Source organism: Pelodiscus sinensis, chromosome 2 (assembly GCF_049634645.1).
Source record: "Pelodiscus sinensis isolate JC-2024 chromosome 2, ASM4963464v1, whole genome shotgun sequence".
NCBI lineage: Eukaryota > Metazoa > Chordata > Testudines > Trionychidae > Pelodiscus > Pelodiscus sinensis.
The window spans coordinates 244,790,852-244,810,806 of NC_134712.1; the positions used below are offsets into that span (position 1 = coordinate 244,790,852).

At 46.1% G+C, this 19,955-nt stretch overlaps 1 protein-coding gene across 4 annotated transcripts in view; it reads left to right on the forward strand.

Moving 5' to 3' along the window:
• The window catches only part of WDR86 (WD repeat domain 86), a 42,361-nt gene that overhangs the window by 15,856 nt on the left and 6,550 nt on the right, over window positions 1-19,955 (forward strand). For 3 of the 4 annotated variants that reach the window (XM_006115161.4, XM_014569616.3, XM_014569614.3), the window contains exon 5: window positions 13,638-13,773. The exons of the other annotated variant lie outside the window; for it this stretch is intronic. In XM_006115161.4, the coding sequence (XP_006115223.2) occupies window positions 13,638-13,773 (136 nt within the window). The remainder of the gene's footprint in view (window positions 1-13,637; window positions 13,774-19,955) is intronic. 4 annotated transcript variants of the gene reach the window in all.

Below are 19,955 nucleotides of genomic sequence, written 5' to 3' on the forward strand. Positions count from 1 at the left end.
GCTCTGTTTCCCCCAGCAGTGACAGATGAGAATTCATAACTGCTTCTTCTGTTCACTTATCAACCAGGAGTTGACAGACCTGGGTATATTTACACAAAAGCTTTTTTGAAGTTTCTCTTTTCCCCCCTCCCTGATTTAAATCATGGAAAATTAATTTCCACTATTGTCAGTATAAGGCACCTGTATCTTTCCAGGGAAACAAATATAAATAAGGATATTTGACATTTTGTAGTGAAGATATAATTTGGGATTTATATTCTTGATAGTCTACATCATACAATGCATATCCCAAGCCTGAGGCTGCAGTCATTTCCCCATTTCATTAACCAAATAATTTTTTAGGAGTTTGGAATAAAATACTTTAGGCATATGTTATACACCGGAAACAAATATTCCTCTGAAAAAAAATGGACAAAACCTTACTAAATTAGAAAGTTCATTCTCTTTGCTCTGTATGAAAATAGATTTTGCTTTAATAAAGGAACAGGATTGGATCAGTCAAGGGTTTGGAAATGGTATATGGAGTCTTTTATGTCTAGGAAGAATAGACTAATGGTTAGGGTGCTAGCCTGAGTCTGGAGACCCCATGTTCAAATCCCTGCTTCACTATACATTTTCTGTATGCATTTGGGCAAATCATTTATATATATATATTTTTTTGCGTCTCCTTCTTCTCCCAATGTGGGAAAGATATGCACCATCCTTTGTTAACAGAGCTAAGATTCCCAAACACTTCACTGGTTAAGCAAAAATTATGGTGATCATATTTTCTATACCAAAATTAGGGACACATTAATTGCACCCCTTAACCTCCGTTAGCCACACCCCCTGCCCAAGAAGTCCCACCCCTGGAGGTAGTACTCCCGGGGTCAAAATGGACACATGACCAGAAGTAAAGGGTGTCATGTGACCCCTCTAAGAACTTCTCCTACCAATAGGAATGGGTTTGGCCCCCCACAAGACCCCCCCCCCATGCAACTATTCTCCAGTTGCATTAACCCAATTTGCATTGCATTGACTCGGGGGGAGAGGCTGGGGGAAGTGTTCCCTCTAACATTTTCCTCCCGTGAGTGGAGTGAATTTTGTCTTGTACACCAGTATTGCGTTCATGTGGGCATGTTCAGATGTATGGCATTGTGGTACCCAAGTTATTAATAAATATCTTATAAACCTCTCCCTTTTCCCTCTGCTGCCATGTCTCCTCCCCTCCCCCCATCTGCTCCCCTGGTACCTGCTACCCCCCACACTCTGGTGTCCTGGATTCTGCCCTTCTTCCTCCCTTCAGCCCTTTGGCTGCCCCCTTCCCTGCACCAGCACTTCTCTTCTGTGTCCACTCCGCCTCTAGGCCCACACTGATCATCTGTAGCTACCCCTCCCTATCCCCTCTCCTAACACCTCCCTTTACCCACCTGCCCTTCCTCTTTCCTCTGATGCCCATTCCTCCTCTCCATTTGTGCGCCCTTCTGCTTCACCCCCACAGTCCCCTGGCGCCTGCACCGTCCCTTACCCCTTACCTTCCCGGTGACTCCCCCTTCCCTCACTGCCTCTGCCTTCTTTGCCCTTTCTCTCCCTGGTGCCCATCCCTTCATCACCCTCTACCCCAGTTCTCCTCACATCCCTCTGTGCCCTCACACATGGCTTACTCTATCCCTTGACTTCCTCATGTCCACTCCTCCTTTCAACCCCTCTTTTCCTGGCACCCACTCCTCCCCTCTCCCAGTATCACCCTGTCCCCTCCCTTTTCCCACTCCCACTGACACCTTCCCTCCTGCTCTTTTCTTCATTGTCTCCTCTTGGCCACCTGGCATTTGTCTCTCCTTCACTCTGCCCCTTGGTGCCTTTCCCTTGCTTCTCCTGCCTTGACCTCCCTCCCCTCAGCACAAGTCCCTTTCTCTCCTCACACCCACCTCCTCCTTAGTTCTCATCCTGCCCCTTCCCTCACCTTCTGCCTTCAATGTGGAAAGCAGTTTGCAGGGGCTAGACCTGGGGCCGCAGTGCTATTTTTAGTACCACAGTGCAGCCTCAGAAGCCCCCACAGCTCTGGCCCCAGTTGCTCCTGGCTGGAATGCGCCTTGTGTGGCTACCGCCAGATTCCAGCTGGAGCCTGGGCCACTCACGGGGACCCAGACTGTGGTACTAAAAATAGCACCATGGGCAGCCTCCGCTCCAGTTCCAGCACCTGCTGAGCATGCCCCTCCTGCAACACCCTCGCTGCTCCTGCTAGGGCTCCAAGTCAGCCTGGAGGAGGAGGAGGACGGAGAGGAGGAGGTGGTGCCGCCAGACCAGGACCCCACATGGCAAAAGTGGTCCCGCGGAGGGAAAGGGAGGGGCCGCATACCACCAGAAGCCAGTCCGGCTGCCCGCCAACAAAGCTCCAATAGAGCTGCCTATGTGCCCTTCTGGGAGGTGGGAGAGGGGGAAGCTGCTGTGCCATGTGAGGAGCAATGGCATGGCACCATTTCTTGGTCGTTTCTTCGCGCAAGTTGGTGTCCCCATCAAGTAGTGAAATGTCTGGCAGGGCTTTCTGGGACATTTTACTACTTGATAGGGCCCCAGGACAGAGTATTTAAATTTGGGACTGTCCCGGAAAAATCAGGAGGTATGGTCAGCATAGCTAAATCAAAACTCAGGATTATTAACTATAGAAAGATTGTGATTTTGTTTGATTTCCTAGGTCACCTGCTTTGATCTATTTGCTGTCACTTAATCTCAGTCTTGTACAAAGTAGATAGGATTTTAATCAGCAATAGCTCAGCCTGACTGATGATACAAACAGGCTTATAAATTCTGGAGGCACAGGCTGCATTGGCTTTGCATCCTGGGTTCCCCCCTCATCAAAATCCAGAGGTTCTTTCAAATGTTCAATTGTGAGGAGAGTGAAGACCAGTCATGATGTCACTCTGCAGCTTTCATAATTTCTTCCAGCTTGCTGGAAAGACTATAAATGTGATGGGGGGTGGGGGTGGGCGGGGTGGGGGAACGTGGCATTGGCCAAACATTTCCCATTGTCTCCATTTTTCCTTGGTGGAGGGTTTCTTATTCAGAGTTCCTGTATTAGTGAATTCTTCCCTTGATGAGTGTTGTACCTGAAAGGCTAGTTTTCCATGTTTCCAGCCTCATATCCTACTTTAGTAACTCACAGATGGCAAGATTTTGTAACTTCACATACGACAGTGCATGCAATCCACCAAGAAATTTAATATTTAGCAGTTTAAGACTTAGAATGATACTCCACAAGACATGTTTTGTACAAAATATTTCATGATTACTTCATCATGGCAAATATGGGGTGCAGAGTGCTACAGGTTACAGCTTCAAATGCAGTGGGAGTTTGTGAAAGTTACTACCCGCTGAGAGGTGCCCTAGGTGCAGTGAGATGGTGGCTTCCATTCTGCTCATGTTGCAAAAACTTGGGATCTTAGACAGCGATTAATTGAATAGTCATGAAACTGCATCAACTATTAGCAGTTACATGACTATTCGATAGTCCCCGGGAGCGGAGGTGGCAGCCAGTGCACTCTGAGCCTCACTCTCAGGGAGCCTCCTGCCACCCCACACTACTGCCTCTGATAAAGAGGTAGCAGTGCGGGGCAGCAGCAGCCTCCGCCCACAGTGAGCCTCGGCCTGCTGCGGATAGAGGCGGCTCTGCAGCAGCAGCCCCTGTCTGCAGGGCGTTCGAGCTCCCCACAGAACAGTCTCTGTCCACAGTGAGCCTGGGCCCACCATGGACATAGGTTGCTCTGTGCAGCCTCCCCTGCAGCTCCCCTTTCCTGTCTTACTACTAGAGGCAGCAGCATGGGGGGCAGGTGGCTACACAGAGCCGGTGCTCGAATGGAGCAGGCTTTTAAGCTGGCTCGCATCCCCAACATTGGCTCCTGCCTGCCCCCTTTGCTGCCTCTCTGGGAGGAGAGCTTGGAGCCAGCATGTGCCAAGAACCAGCTTAAAAGCTGGCTCCCCATGTGTATTGGTTCCTACCTGTCCCCCTCCCCACTGCTGCCTCTTATACAGAGGCAGCAGTGGGGTGGGCGGAGGGGCAAGTGGCTCTTATACGTCAATATGCACAGGGAGCTGGCATGAAAGACGGCTTCACGCGTGTACTGGCTCCTGCCTGCCCCCCTCACCCTCTGTGCTGCTGCCTCTCTATCAGAGGCAGCAGTGTGGGGTGGGGGGGGGGAAGGGCAGGTGGCTCTGCAGATCCAGTGCTTGTGGGGAGTCAGCTTAAAACCTGGTTCCCTATGGGGGGTGGGGAGTGTGTGTAGTTGATAAGATTAACTGTAAGCCCAGGCTTATTGGTTAATCATGTAGTTGACTACACGTTAACATCCCCAGCAAAAACACTGTCAAAGTGAGAAGAATTATATTAAGGGCTGGTGCTTGAGAAATTTGTTCCTGATTTGGTCACAGCCGCCTTGTGTGACCTTTGGCAAATCATTATTTAACATGTTGATACTTCAGTGTCATAGTCTGTAAAAGGCAGCTGATAATAGTTTCCTATATCATGGATACTGTGGGTCTAAATTAATTAGGGTGGTGCGATGCCCATACACTGTTTTTGTGAACTGCATAGAAAAGCTGATAAATTAGTACAGCTGGTACCCTTCTTGGCACAGAGACAGAATAAAGACTGCACTAGAAGACTCTTGGGCTACATCTACACTGCAGGCTTCTTGCACAAAAGGTCTTGCGCAAGAGCGTGTCCACACTGCCATGTGCTTTTGCGCAAGAGACGTGCTTTTGAGCAAGAGCGTCCATGGCAGTGTGGATGCTCTCTTACGCAAGAAAGCTCTGATGGCCATTTTAGCCATAGGGGTTTCTTGCGCAAGAAGCCCCTTATCACACTGTGGATAAATGTAAAGTTATGCACATTGGGAAAAATAACCCCAACTATACATATAATATGATGGGGGTTAATTTAGCTACAGCTAATCAGGAAAGAGATCTTGGAGTCATTGTGGATAGTTCTCTGAAGACGACCACTCAGTGTGCAGCGGCAGTCAAAAAAGCAAACAGGATGTTAGGAATCATTAAAAAAAGGGATAGAAAATAAGATGGGGAATATCTTATTGCCCTTATATAAATCCATGGTACGCCCACATCTTGAATACTGTGTACAGATGTGGTCTTCTCATCTCAAAAAAATATACTGGTATTAGAAAAGGTTCAGAGAAAGGCAACTGAAATGATTAGGGGTTTGGAACGGGTCCCATATGAGGAGAGATTAACGAGACTGCGACTTTTCAGCTTGGAAAAGAGGAGATGAAGGAGGGATATGATAGAGGTCTATAAAATCATGAGTGGTGTGGAGAAAGTGAATAAGGAAAAGTTATTTACTTGTTCCCATAATATAAGAACTAGGGGCCACCAAATAAAATTAATGGACAGCAGGTTTTAAACAAACAAAAGGAAGTTCTTCTTCACATAGCTCATAGTCAATCTGTGGAACTCCTTGTCTGAGGATAGTGATAGAAATGTAGCCGTGTTAGTCTGGGGTAGTTGAAGCAAAATGCAGGACAATGTAGCACTTTAAAGACTAACAAGATGGTTTATTAGATGATGAGCTTTCGTGGGCCAGACCCACTTCCTCAGATCAAAAATGATCTGAGGAAGTGGGTCTGGCCCACGAAAGCTCATCATCTAATAAACCATCTTGTTAGTCTTTAAAGTGCTACATTGTCCTGCATTTTGCTTGTCTGAGGAGGTTGTGAAGGCTAGGATTATAACAGGGTTTAAAAGGGAACTAGATAAATTCATGGAGGTTAAGTCCATAAATGGCTATTAGCCAGTATAGGTAAGGAATGGTGTTCCTAGCCGCTGTCTGTCAGAGGGTGGAGCTGGATGGCAGGAGAGAGATCGCTTGATCATTACCTGTACGATTCACTCCTTCTGGGGCACCTGGCATTGGCCACTGTCGGAAGGCAGGATACTGGGCTGGATGGACCTTTGGTCTGACTCAGCATGGCTGTTCTTATGTTCTTGCACAAGATCTCTTATGCAAGAGGTCTTATTCCTTGTGGGACGAGGAATAACTCTTACGCAAAAAGCCCTCTTTTTTGATGCTTTACTGTAAATTTACTTCCGCAAGAACGCACGTGCAGTGTAGACACTCTGCAAGGTTTTGCACGAGAACGGCTGTTCTGGCGCAAAAAGCCTGCAGTGTAGATGTAGCCTTAGAGTACGTCTCTCCATATCCCAGTGAGGACTGTGCAGGGAAAGTTTTCACTGGTGTTACACCATGAAGTCCATAATAGAGAGTCTCTATGCTCTAGTAAAGAGCAGAGGATGGAAGATGATAAAGTATGGGTAAGATCAGATGAGAAACAATCAAATGAAAAAGAGTCTAACACATCAGGAAATGGCAGACAGATGAATAGTGACAAATTTTTGAAGTGCTTATACGTAAGAGCTAGAAATCTAAAAAGATGGGTGAACTAGAATGCCCCGTATTAGAGGAGGATATTGATAAAATAGGCATCACAGAAAGTTGGTGGAATGAGGAAAATCAAAGGTACACAGTTGTACCAGGGTACAAAATCAGGAGGACAGAACAGGTCATGCTAGTGGGGGAGTGGCATTATATGTGAAAGAAAATGTAGAATCAAATGAAGTAAAAATCTTAAATGAACCAAAATGTTCCATAGAATCTCTATGGATAGTAATTCCATGCTCTAAGAATAAGAATATAGCAGTAGGGATATGTTAGTGACCACTATCAGGATAGTGATAGTGACTATGAAATGCTATCAAAATAAAAAAACTGAATAATAGTGGAGGATTTCATCAACTATCCCCCATATTGACTGGGTACATGTCACCTCGGGATGGGATCATAGAACGCTAGAACTGGAGTCATTGAGAGTCATTGAGTCCAGTGCCCTGCCCTCCCGGCAGGACCTTGTACCGTCTAGACCAGTGGTTCTCAAAGTGCAGTCCACAGCGGGCTCTCACCCCCCACCATGCAGAGGGGAGCCCGCGCAGCTGTGAGGCTGCAATGCCAGCTCTGCCAGACGGGAAGGTAAGAAAGCAACCTCACATCCCCCCTCCTCGTGCGGGCCTTGGAGCTACACATGGAGGAGCGCCGCCGCCATGGTAAGAGCAGTGCTCACTTGGTTGGTCCCAGGCAGCAGGTTGGGCTGAGCGGGTCTCGGCCAGGCGGGGTGGGCTCTTGTGTTGCTTGAGCAGCCGGCACCCCCCCCACTTTCCCAGTGGCAGGTTGGGCCGTGCGGCGCTGACAGTGGTGACAGGAGGTGATGCTGGGACTGAGGACCCTGCACATGCAGGATGCAGGTGGGGATCGGGGCCCTTCGGGGCTTGCACCAAAGTTCCCTGAGCCCTGTGGAGAGGCGCAGGCAGGGAGATCAGCTGATCATTGGGGAGGGGCCTCTGTAAACAGGAGCTAAGCGCTGCCTGCAGCTTCTTTGAGATGGAAGACAGTCAGCAGATAAGCAGGGAATGAGTGGCCGGGAGGAGGGAGTAATTAATGGGCTTGGGGGAAAATCCCATCTGCCTGAGGAGAGAGAGGGAGAGGCAGAAACCCAGCAGTGTCTTCAGTCCTCCCGGGCTGGGCAGGGGGAGGTAAAGGGGCTGACTGCATGGGGAAAGAGGGAGTAATGATTGAGTGCTGGCATCTGAGCCCTGAGGTGGAGTCAGGGGGCAGTTTGTTTGGGGTGTCTGACTCACTGCAGTCCTCTGTTAAGGTTGATTTGGAGGGGAGGGGGAAAGCCTGGGGTGTGTGCAGGAGTGGCCTAAGGCTGGCTGCGGCAGCTGGCGCCCTAGGTAGAAGGCGCGATCGGCGTCCCTGCCTGCTTGGCCATCAATGGCCGTGACGTCATCATCGGGCGCCGGGGCTGGCGACGCCCTAGGCAACTGCCTAGTCTGCCTAGGCTCATGGGCCGCCCCTGTGTGTGTGTGTTTGTGCTAGGAAGATATTTGCATGATTACATTTCAAAGTTTGCACGTAGGTGTTAAAAGAATCTTTTCATTCTTATCTTAAGCTGTTAACAGTTTTAGAGGGGAAGTTGTGTTAGTCTGTAGCCGAAAAAAACAGTGAATAGTACTAAGATGCTGCAGGACTTATTTGCAAGGTCTTTGAAACATGCAAATATCTACAAACTCTGAAGCCAGGTGATAATTTGTTCTGGTGCTTCTACTCTTCCTCCAGTGGAAAAGGCTAATTCCCTACCTTTGTACAGCACCTTTGTAGTCCCTAAGGGTACCTCACAGCAACTAATCACAGGTGTCTTGTTTTAATATATTTTATTCCACATGTATGGACTGTTTAAAATAATGTATATCAGAGGGGTGTGTGTGTGTGTGTGTGTGTGTGTGTGTGTGTGTGTGTGTTTTGTATTGGTGGTGTACATTGACACACCAATATTGGTAGTGTACCTCAATATTGGTGGTGCACATTGGATAGGGTTGCCACGTGTCTGGTTTTCACCTGGACAGTGCGGTATTTGTGGCCCCTGTGCGGTAAAAGAAAACTCAAATGTGAAATTGTGGACTATTAACTGTGGTTTGTAACCTATCCTTTAAATCAACTTCTGTACCTTATGACAGGAAGATAGCTAATATGATTTCAACATTTAAAAAGGGCTCTAGAGGTGATCCTGGCAGTTACAGACCAGGGAGTCTAACATCAGTACCGGGAAAATTAGTTGAAACTGTAGTAAAGAATAAAATTGTCAGACACCTAGATGAATATAATTTGTTGGGGAAAAAGTCAACATTATTTCTGTAAAGGCAAATCATGCCTTACTAATCTACTAGAGTTCTTGGGGGTGGGGGGTGGGGGGGTCAACAAGCATGTGTACAAGAGGGATCCAGTGGATATAGTGTACTTAGATTTCCAGAAAGCCTTTGACAAGATCCCTTCCCAAAGGCTCATAAGTAAAGTAAGCTGTCATGGGATAAGAGGAAAGGTCCTCTCATGGATTGATAACTGGTTAAAAGACAGGAAACAAAGGGTAGGAATAAACTGTAAGTTTTCACAATGGAGAGAGGTAACTAGTGGTGTCCCCCAAGAGTCTGTATACAGTATTCCTGTTGACCAAGATATGTTCAAAAGAAGTGGATGCATAGCAAAAGGACATAAAGTGGTGATTTTTTTTCCCTGCAGCTGACTTCCGTTTGCAGAAATTGGTCTTTTTGTTGGTTGGTTGGTCGGTCGGTTGGTCACCCTGTATTGGGACCAATCCTATTCAACCTATTTATAAATGATCTGGAGAAAGGGATAAACAGTGAGGTGGCAAATTTTGCCGATGATGCTAAACTGCTCAAGATAGTTAAGACCAAAGCAGATTGTGAAGAGCTTCAAAAAGATTTCACCAAAATAAGTGATTGGGCAACAAAATGGCAAATTAAATTTAATGTTGATAAATGTAAAGTAATGCACATTGGAAAAAATAGTCCCAAGTATACATACAATATTAATACAATATGATGGGGACTAATTTAGCTATAACTACTCAAGAGAGAGCTCTTGGAGTCATTGTGGATAGTTCTCTGAAAACATCCACTTGATGTGCAGCAGCAGTCAAAAAAACAAACAGAATGTTAGGAATAATTAAAAACGGGATAGAGAATAATACAGAGAATATCTTATTACCTCTATATAAAACCATGGTACGCCCACATCCTGAATACTAATTACAGATGTGGTTGCTTCATCTCAAAAATATATATTGGCATTGGATAAGGTTCAGAGAAGGGCAATTAAAATGATTAGTGGTTTGGAGCAGGTCCCATGTGAAGAGAGATTAAAGAGGCTGGGACTTTTCACCTTAGAAAAGAGGAGACTAAGGGGGATATGACAGAGGTCTATAAAATCATGACTAGTGTGGAAAAAGTGAATAGGAAAAGTTATTTACTTGTTCCCATAACATAAGAACTAGTGGTCACTAAACGACATTAGTAGGTAGCAGGTTTGAAACAAACAAAAGGACGTTTTTCTTCAAACAGACAGCCTGTGGAACTCCTTGCCAGATGATGTTGTGAAGACCAGGACTTTAACAGGGTTCAAGAAAGAACTAGATAAATTCATGGAGGTTCGGTCCATCAATGGGTAACAATGGTGTCCCTAGCCTGTGTCAGAGGCTGGAAATGGGTCACGGTAGAGAGATTGCTTGAAGATTCCCTGTTCTGTTCACTCCCTCTGGGACATCTGGCACTGGCCTCTGTCAGAAGACAGGATTCTGGGCTAGATGGACCTTTGGTCTGACCCAGTATGGCCATTCTTATTAATTAGCTAGCTAAGCCCTCTTCGTTTGCTACATTTTATTTCTAGCAGAGAAATAGAGTGCAAACCAAAGTACATAGCTGTTATTTTGTTTGACTTAAATATTTTCACACCTGCTTAAATGCAGAACTCAAGTGTTATAACTTATTATACTGTTAATGCAGAGTGACATGTACCTGTAACTTAGCGTGTTCTTATCGAGTAGATCCTGCTGCTTGTAAGATGTCTGGAACAGAAATACCAGGAGTTGGCCAAGAACAATCCAGCAGGAATCCCAACTCCAGCCAACCGTTCCCAATTAGTAGTGGAATGTGACAATGTTTTTCCATGCCCACTTAGGTTGGGCTTTAAAGTTAGGGATCAGATTAGCTCTGTCAGGCTATTTGTGTAGCTATAAATCTGTGTTTATACAGCAGATCACTCCCTCGCTTCCCTTCTTGAGATGTACTAATAACGCCACTGCTCATGCATCAGAAACTTAATGAAATATAACATTTCAGACTATTCTTTTGAGCAATTGTGTTTTAGGAGCTCCTGAGACATGGCCTTGGAAGAGGTCCTATGTACCAAGTTCAGCCTGTATTGAGTTGCATATGCATAATTGTTCTTGAATTCAGTGGGCTTTGTGCATGGGTCTTCAAGGGCATATTAGTCCTCTTTTGTGAGTTTGCCTTTACTCTTGTCCAGTTCAGAACAACACTGTCATAGACATTTAAAGTACCTTTTCTTAGCGGTTCTCATAGCACTGTAAATGTAGTAGCGATGTGTTTCACCATTCTGGTGCAAAGATGACTCGGGACATGAAATGGGATTTTGTGAAGGCAGGGAATCAAATTTATCTGCACAGTGCAGAGGCAAGCAAAGAAGGGAGTAGCCATGTGAGTGTGTCTGGACATGGGGAGAGGTGTTTTAAATAACTTTATAGTGAGGGAATGGGTGATTTTTATAGAAAAAGGGACATGGCCTAAGAGTGACGTTGGTGCATATCTTGCAGTCAGTCTCTCTGCCATATTCCTCTTGATGTCAGAGTGAATTCGATCAGGCAAGGGGTTATCTTCTGGACAGGGCATAAATTCTCAAGAATATTTCCCAGAGGTTCCCCCTTCCATTCTCATGGGAGGCAGCTTGGCCAAAAGGCCCTCTATGGACCCCCTGAAACCAGCTAGCAGCCTCCCCGAGGATCCTGGACTCCAACTGGGAACCCTAACAGCATCAGACAGGAGTCAAGGTTTGAAAATATTAACTAGAGCTCTGCTTCAGTCAACTCCAGCTAAATATAAGTCCTGCTTCCGGGTATGACTGCCTCTTAATCTGTGTGCTTGGTGGGAAAGTAAGAAGCCGTTATTCCTTGTGCAAATCCTGTTTTTTCTTCCCATCACTTCCTGTTTTCCCCTCTTATTTATGTGTTTAAATCAGTCCTAACATGGTTCCGATCAGCCCTAAAAAACTTGATATCTGAAATTGATTACTTCAGCTAGCACCGGAACTGGAACTTTGATAAGAGATTTTTTTTTTATGTAGCACCAGCTGCATGCAAGATACTTTACCGATAAGTGCCCACCCAGAGTCCTTGCTCTTGAAGAGTTTACACTCTTAGTATTTTAATGCTGACTGTTTTGCCTTGGCTTATTTTCCTTAGCTGCATGTTAGAGATCTTTTCCATATTAGGGAAGGATGATTAGAGGAAGGATGGCCTTGTGGCTGAGGTACTGGACTATGACTCAGAAAATCTGGGTTTAATTCACAGCTGTGCCACAGATTTGCTAAATGATCTTGCACACACCACTAAATTTCCCTTTGCTTCTGTTCTGTATGATGGAGGTAACTCTGCCCTTCCTGTCTTGTCAGTTTATCATAGAACACTAGAAAGAACTGGAAGGGACCTCGAGAAGTCATCAAGTCCTGTCCTCTGCCCTGTAAGCTCTTCAGGGCATGGACTGTCTCTTGCTATGTGTGGACGGTTCAGAACAGCCGCCCCAAGCCCAGCACTTTGGGGGCCCCGCAGTGGCTGCCTCACACAGCTTATGGATGGGGCCTGGGGATTATCTCTGGGCCTGATGCAGGGCAGGAGTCATTCTCCCCCCACAATCACCATGGCAGTAGAAGCTGGAGTGACTTGGTAGCCTGCTTTGCTCCTCGGCCCTCTCCCAGCCTGCTGCCCCCATGGCAGTGGGCAGCGGAGCACGGCAAAGTGGAGCGCAGGGGGCTGGGAGAGGCTGGTGGAATGTAGCCGAGCAGGCTGCTCTGGCTCCTGCTGCCATGGGATTGGGGCGGGAGTGGGGGGGACTGCTACTGCCCTTCATCAGGCCCTGAGGTAATAGGATTCCCCTGGCTCGCGATGCTTGGAGGAGGGGGCTTTGGACAGGGGGCTGGAGCAAGGGCGGAGCTTGAGCAAAGTAATGGAGCAGGTTTAGGGATGTAGTGGGGTCGGAGGTTGCAGAGGTGTAAAGGATGGTTGCTTTGTGTCCCAGGCCTGGGGCACTGTTGGGGAGTTGTCTGCTGCTCAGTGTCCCATGTTCCCCCTAGGAACGGCCCGGACTAGCACAATGAAATCCTGATCTCAGCTGTAGCCTCGAGGTAGTATTGCTATAAAACAAATAATAATAGACACTGTGTTCATTGCTACATTGCAAAGATAATTTATGAAACTGTTCTAGGTTCTCATCTGAAAACAGCTTTTTAAAAAATGTTATTGCGTCATTGAACAATACTGGAAACACATATCCAAAACAGTTACAAAGGAAACATGGGATTTCAAAACATTGACCTTCTCTGTTGTTATCCTATTAGCCTCTGAGTTGGTCTTTTTTTATTGCCTTTTTGTCACTTTGTTCTTAGAGGATTTTTTTAAAATTTGAAATAAGCGATCTCGTAACATATATACCAATTGTTTTTAGTCTTGTGCGTTTGTAAACTGACACACTAGTCCAAAGTCTCTACTCCCGCAAATAGATGCAGCGCCACAAACTTCGAGAGATGTGCCCACTTTCATCAGAAGGGGATCTGGAACTTAATCTCTCCCTTTTTAGAAAATTGGAAACTATTTTTAAGCCCCAGAGGGGGGAGGTGGCTATGCAAAGAATACAGGATCAGACAATGATGTTTCAGTGCTGAGAACTGTTTTGCTGAAAACTTCCTCAAAAAGCTGTTTACTTTTTTTACATAAGAACGGCCATACTGGGTCAGACCAAAGGTCCATCTAGCCCAGTAGCCTGTCTGCTGACAGTGGCCAGCACCAGGTGCCCCAGAGAGGGTGGACCAAAGATAATGATCAAGCGATTTGTTTCCTGAACTGTCTCCAGTTTTCAATTGGAAGATGTGACTGAGGATGAGTCACTTGAGTACAATTCTCTGAGTTTGCCCAGGATGCTACTGCCGATGTTCTTTTCTGTTTCTTCCTCAGCTGGTGAATCGATACTTGTATTCGGGGAGTGCGGACAAGACGGTGAAGTGCTGGTTAGCAGACACTGGGGAGCAAGTTCAAACATACAGGACTCACAAACACAGTGTTAGCACTTTGAAATACCACGCAGGAATCTGTAAGTTGCCTTTCCACTAACTCATCGACCTTCGGTCTCATTTCCCCTGCTATTTATGGATGAGATTTGCTTTGATTAAACATAAATAATAAAGGTGTTCAGGGAGTAGCCGAGTTAGTCTATTACAGAAAAAGACAACAAATGGTCTGGTAATACTTTATAGACTAACGAAACATGTAGATAGATGGTATACCATCTACATGTTTTGTTGGTCTGGTAGCACTTTATAGACTATTTGTTGGTTTTTTTTATCAATAATAAAGGTAACTTTATAGTTGTGAGGAGTGAGATCTTTCTCTGACTCTTCCTCCTGCCCTAGCACTACCAGATTCAGCACCAAATCATGGTGCTTACTCTGCTGATGGGCAGTTGCTAAGAGAATCTTCCCTCTTTCCCAGCAGAATATTAGTGCTGCTTCTACTCCCTGGCTGCAGTGGGATCCTGCTGTTTCTGCAGATCTCAAAGTATATCTGGCTGGGTTGGAGATGTGGCCAGGTTCCATCCTCATATGCACCAGCCAGCACTAGCAGATGCAGGTACAGCAAGATATTTGGCTTTGTGCAATGCACAATTTATTGTTCTCAAACTAAAATATACATCTGTGAATCTTGGTTCTTTCCTCTTCCAAAACATTCTGCCTACTTTGTCCTGAAAGATAAAGCTCCTGTTCAGACCCCACATGATCTCCCTTACTGATTTCTGCAGATTAAGACCCTGCACTTAGGAACCCCACCTAGGCCTCATTGTGCTAGGCTCTACTAGCAACAAAGATAGTTCCTGCCCCAGAGAGTTTGACTGAGACTTCTCTGAATCTCTCTGTTGGCTTTCTCTTTAGGAATGCCTCACTACGCTGCTTGTTTGTGGCATCAGGATCATGTTTACAAGGGAGCTGACAGACTTGCTGGGCCCTTGGCAAAGTAGGGGTGGTGGAGGCTTCATACTCCCAGAAGGGGAGGGGCCTTGGATGGCAGAAGGGGCAGGGCTGGGACCTAGTTTCCCCCCGCTAGTCCTTCAGAGCTGCCTGTAGCATGGCACCAGGACTCTGCTTTTGAATCACTGGGCCCCAGGGCAATTACCCTTTTGCCCTCCGGTCTTCTCATCGGCGGGCCTGCATGTGTAACACTGATCCTCGATAATCATCATCCTGAGCTTTTTTTTAATGTATCATTCTCTAGTCTCATCTACTGGTGATATAGCCTTTGCAGGGCAGCATGGGGCCAGGGGTCAGTAGGGGACTCTGAGTCCCCCAGCTGACTCCGGGCCCAATAGCTTTGAAATGCTCAAGAACCCCTCACTGAGGACTTGTGTGCATTTCAAAGCAGGCACACCCACGTGCAGCCTGGAGTCAGCGGGACTGCCTCCTGGCCTGCATGCAGAGTTCCGCATTCCTCTTTTGAAATGTCTAAGAGTCCCAGTGGGGCCTCTTGTACATTTCGAAGGAGGAATGCAGAAGTGCCTATCGACTAGTTGAGTAATCAATGGAAATTCTATCGACTAGTCAACTAACTGCAATTTAACATCCTTACTCAGACATACACATTTTGGGTAAACAATAATTAGTTGACATGACGCTGGGTATGATTTTGCCTTGGTCTATATGGACTGCTTGGTCATGATCATAATCAAGTAAGCTAACTTGATTTCATGGTTGTACTTGAGCACTTAAAACATGTTCATGCCTCTGAGCTGGACTACATGATACTGAATGATACAGACTGCTGTCAGAGCCCTCTTGTAACTCCTACTTTCCATTGGACAGGAGGGCAAGAGAGGTGAAGGGATCGGAGGCCAATGTCTCAAAACAATTCTTGCTCTGTAACTCAGCTGGAAAAACAGATTGAGGCTCACTTGAAAGTTTACACGCTGAGTTCAAATAAAACTTCCTTTCCAAGCTGCCGTCCCAGTGGTGTCAGATTTTGTGCACTGTGCCGTTGTTCCTTTCAGCCCCTTCTCTTCCCATAGCACTCCACACTCTGGCACGAAGCACTCAGCATTGCTATCTTTAGCCAGACCTGGGAGAAATGTGGTGTTGGTGTGACGGAGGTGTTCACAAGGGTATTATTAGTGTTTATTGTTGTATTAAAAGCTGAAAGGTGTTGAGAGACAGCTGACTTGTCCCATTTGGGAAATAGAGCATCAAGTGAGCAATGAGGAACATTAGGGACCTGTTTAAGCTTTTAAGATCAATTGCCCCTTAAGGCCAGTAACTTGTTTACAATATGATTTTATTACATTAGAACCAAGAGGCCCCAATGGAGATAAGAGCCTTAGTGTGCTCAGCACTGTATATCTGCATAGTCAGAGACAATGCCTACTCCACAAGCCAGGCAAAGTATTATTTTTACAGGCAAGGACTGAGGCATAAAGAGAGGAAACAGTTTTTTCAGGGTCACCCACAAAGTCTGTAGAAGAACTGGGACTTGAACCCCAGTCTCCAGAAGGTTAGACTTGCAGCATAACCACACAGCCCTGTGTCTTCTCTTTAGGCTAATGACGGTTGCAATGGTGGATTATTAAAACTAGGGTATTTTCCAGTGCAGTTGATCTTTCACTGGTTAAATTCATTGTTTCACTGCTATTTCTGGGCTCAGACAATGAAAATGAATTTAACCAACTCAGATATGTCTGCACTGCATTTTGTGTGTTGCCAAGATTGCAAGGGAATCTTGTTTAAGAGCTGTTTGGTTGAATTTTAACCTCTTTTCCTCCTCCTCCTCCTCCCTCCCACACAGAGTTTCTGTTGGGTTTGCTGATAGTTTTGGATACAAATTTTATTTACATACAATCTAAATGTTGGCTTGGCCCCTTTGTAGCTCTGAGATAAGTCAGCTCTTTAAATGTCACATGATCATTCATAGTGAAATAAAGGATATCTGTCAAAAAGGAAATCCTGAAAGAGAAAACTAAAGTATACCCGCAAAGAGCAATCCAGTTGCTGATCCAACCTGACCTGATTTCATTTGAGATCTGTAACGCTTGTGGCACGGGATGTGTAGTGACAGGTTGCTTGGTGCACCAGTAACTAATACCGAGCTACTCCGTTTGTCCATTTCCTCTCTAGTTTAGTATCAACCAGTGTCATCTGTTTTGAGGGTAAGGAGGCTAGGGACAGAATATGAATCCTTGGATGCACTTCTGTTCATAAACCTTTCCACCCAACTTTTTGATGAGGCATGAAATACAAGGATCACTGATTTAATCTATTTCCTATGTTAGTTCAGAAATTTCTATCAGCAGGTAAAGTTGACCAGCTGAGGATAGTTAAGAAAAAATTATGCCATTAGAGTATTCCCCCACCGTTCAATCTTTGTGTATTAATAGTCAATGGTACATAATCTGAAATGTTCAAAAATGTCTTGTGATTTGTGTGCCCAACCAGAAACTCCTTAAAAGTGCTGATAAAAACCCTCTGGAAATCAGGCTCCTTTGAAGTGTCTCAGGTGGAGCACCCAATATCACTAGTCATGCTTGAATTTAAAATAACCTCCCATAGTTTATAGAGGATGCAACATACTGTCATCAGGTGGACTCACCACTGCAGCATCCCCTGCTGGATGTCATGGGGATCAACTCTGTATGCCAGTGCACGCTCTTCTGGTGATCACTTCTGCTCTGGGAACCATCCTCTTTATGACACAGCTCTCTGGCTGTGCCCCTTTCCGTTCAGTATTGCAATATTGCAGTTCCTTGGTCCAGGGACTTTCTCATTGGAAAGTGGGTTTGGAGCTGTGCCCATCCACTACCCCATGTTCCAGTTCTGGGACTCTGTAGATAGCCAACACTTGCTGTGTCCCACCAACTCCTCTGAAGATCTCCCTGGGCCATTTCCCTGTAGCCCCAGCACTCTTTGCCCTTGTCTCAGCCTGCAAATTCCCTGCAACTTGCCAGGAGCTGCCTTTATCCTCCCTTTATCCTTCTCCTATAAGCCCTTCTGTGATTGGCTGCCTCCTGAGCAGCCTCCCTAAGACTCTATAGACTCCTGAGAGCCCAGTGTGGGGGCAAATGTGCCCCATCACATATACAACATAGACATTATAGCCCACATTTTCAAGCATTTCTATAAACTCTTGTACTGTAACGGAATACCAGCTATAGTCTGTGGTTTAAATCACTCTAAAGTGTATTGTTTGCAAGGATCCTAAGCTACAACAGTTAATTGAAAACATCTGCTCTTACGCAAGGAAATTTCTAGAGTTGCTTGAGGATGGATTTCATTGCTGAAGCAAAAGGATTGTGTGATATCTCTGCACAGATAAAATCCTACCTGTTAGTAGTAAGCTTTATTTGGGTGAAAAGCCCGGGCTTTATTCTAAGAGGGGAAAAGCCATGCCTCATATTTTGAGAGAATGTATCAGACTTGTACTTGATTACTGGAGTTTCCGGTTTCTCTTTCAAGATCAGAAGGGTGTACAATAACTTCTGCCTCCCAGTAGGTTATGTACATTGGAATTCTGGACGGGATCCTGAGCTAGACTAAATCAAGGTTGCACCACTGAAGTCCGAAGGAGCTCTGCTGACTTTCATAAGCGGAGGATCTGGCCCTGCACCATTTACCCCTTCTCAGAGCAAACCTATGTTTCCTAGTGTTGAAAATACCAGTGACTACTGGTGCATTGTCTAAGTAACTCTGCTCTTAGACAGAGTTCTCAGCAATGCTGGGAAAGGTCATAGAATCCTAGACATGTAGAATTAGAAGAGTCCTTAAATAGGTCATTTAGTCCAGTCCCATGTACAGAGGTTGGACTAGGTATTGTCTAGACCAGGGGTCGGCAACTTTTCCGAAGTGGCGTGCCAAGATTTAACCCTCCTGCTCTGGACTGTGCCACTCTCCTGGGAGGTGGGGAGGGGCTCTCTCCACCATGCACCCCATGGACTACCTGGAGCAATGCAAACCTTTCCGCAGACCACCAGTTGCTAATGGAAACTCACCGTTCATTACATAATTACACCCAAGCCATTGTGCTAGCGCTGCAGCTAGGGAGAACAGTTTCGTTTAAATTATGAAACAGATTAAGCATTTTAACTTTCTCATGTTAGTTTATCAAACTTTATTTTAAATAAAATATTAATTTATGTCCAACACAAAAGGTTTCAATATTTTCTTTATTTGTGGCAGAGATGGGGAGCCTTTTTTGGGTCAGGGCAGGGCTGGATTACCCAATAGGCAGACTAAGCCCATGCTTAGGGCACCAGCAAAGCAGGGGCACCAAAAACAAAAAAATCAGATTTTACGGTATTGTATTGTTTTTATTTTGAATTACATAGGGGGGGGGGCACCATAATCTTTTCAGAGCTTAGGGCCTCTAAAGGTCTTAATCTGGCCCAGGGTCAGGGCACACTGACTCACAGAGAAATCAGTTGGGGACCACACAAGTGAGAAGCAAAAATACTCCTCCAAAACCCCCCAACCCTCACTGATGTGGCCCGCAAGGGAGACACCTCACTCTTCTTGCGCTCCAGCCCCCATGGGGCGAGGGGAAGGGACAGGGAGGACTGAGGTTCAGTGTTTCCCTTATGCCAGATTTACTTTTCTGGGGTTCCAGAGTGAGTGGATTTTGTGGACCCCCTTCGGCTCTGGAGTGGGAACAAAAATGAGGGTTTCAATGTGTGGGACAGGGCTGCCGGAGAGTGGAAGAGGGGTACAGGAGCTGGATGGGAGGTGGGGTGCAGGACAGGTCAGCAGGGCAGGGTCTGGAAGAGAGTTTGGTGGCAGGAGAGGTTGTAGGGTGGGGGTATGAGGTAGAGCTATAATAGTCTAGTCGATTAACCAACAGCAGAAGCTTATAGGTTAATTTTTTTAGTAGGTTGGTCAGCAGCCCAGCTCAGTTCTGGCTTGCACTGGGTCCAGAACCTACTCCTGCTGCGGCTCTGCATTTAAAATGTATTAGGAGCCAGGCAGGCAGGCAGCCTGGCTCAGTTCTGCCTCAGACCGGGTCCAGGAGCTCAGACCCACCTTAGACGGGGGCTGCTGCCACCCTGTTCTGTTCTGTATCAGAGGCAGCAGCATTGGGCAACAGGCAGCTGGTCCACAAGGGGAGCCGGTTTTTAAACTGGCTCCCCTCGTGGACCAGCTCCCACCTGACACCCTTCACTGCTTCTCTGATACAGAGGCTGCCGGTCCAGCACCCTGGACTATAGAATAGTCGACTAACCGATAAGAATTCATGAGGTTACTCGACTAT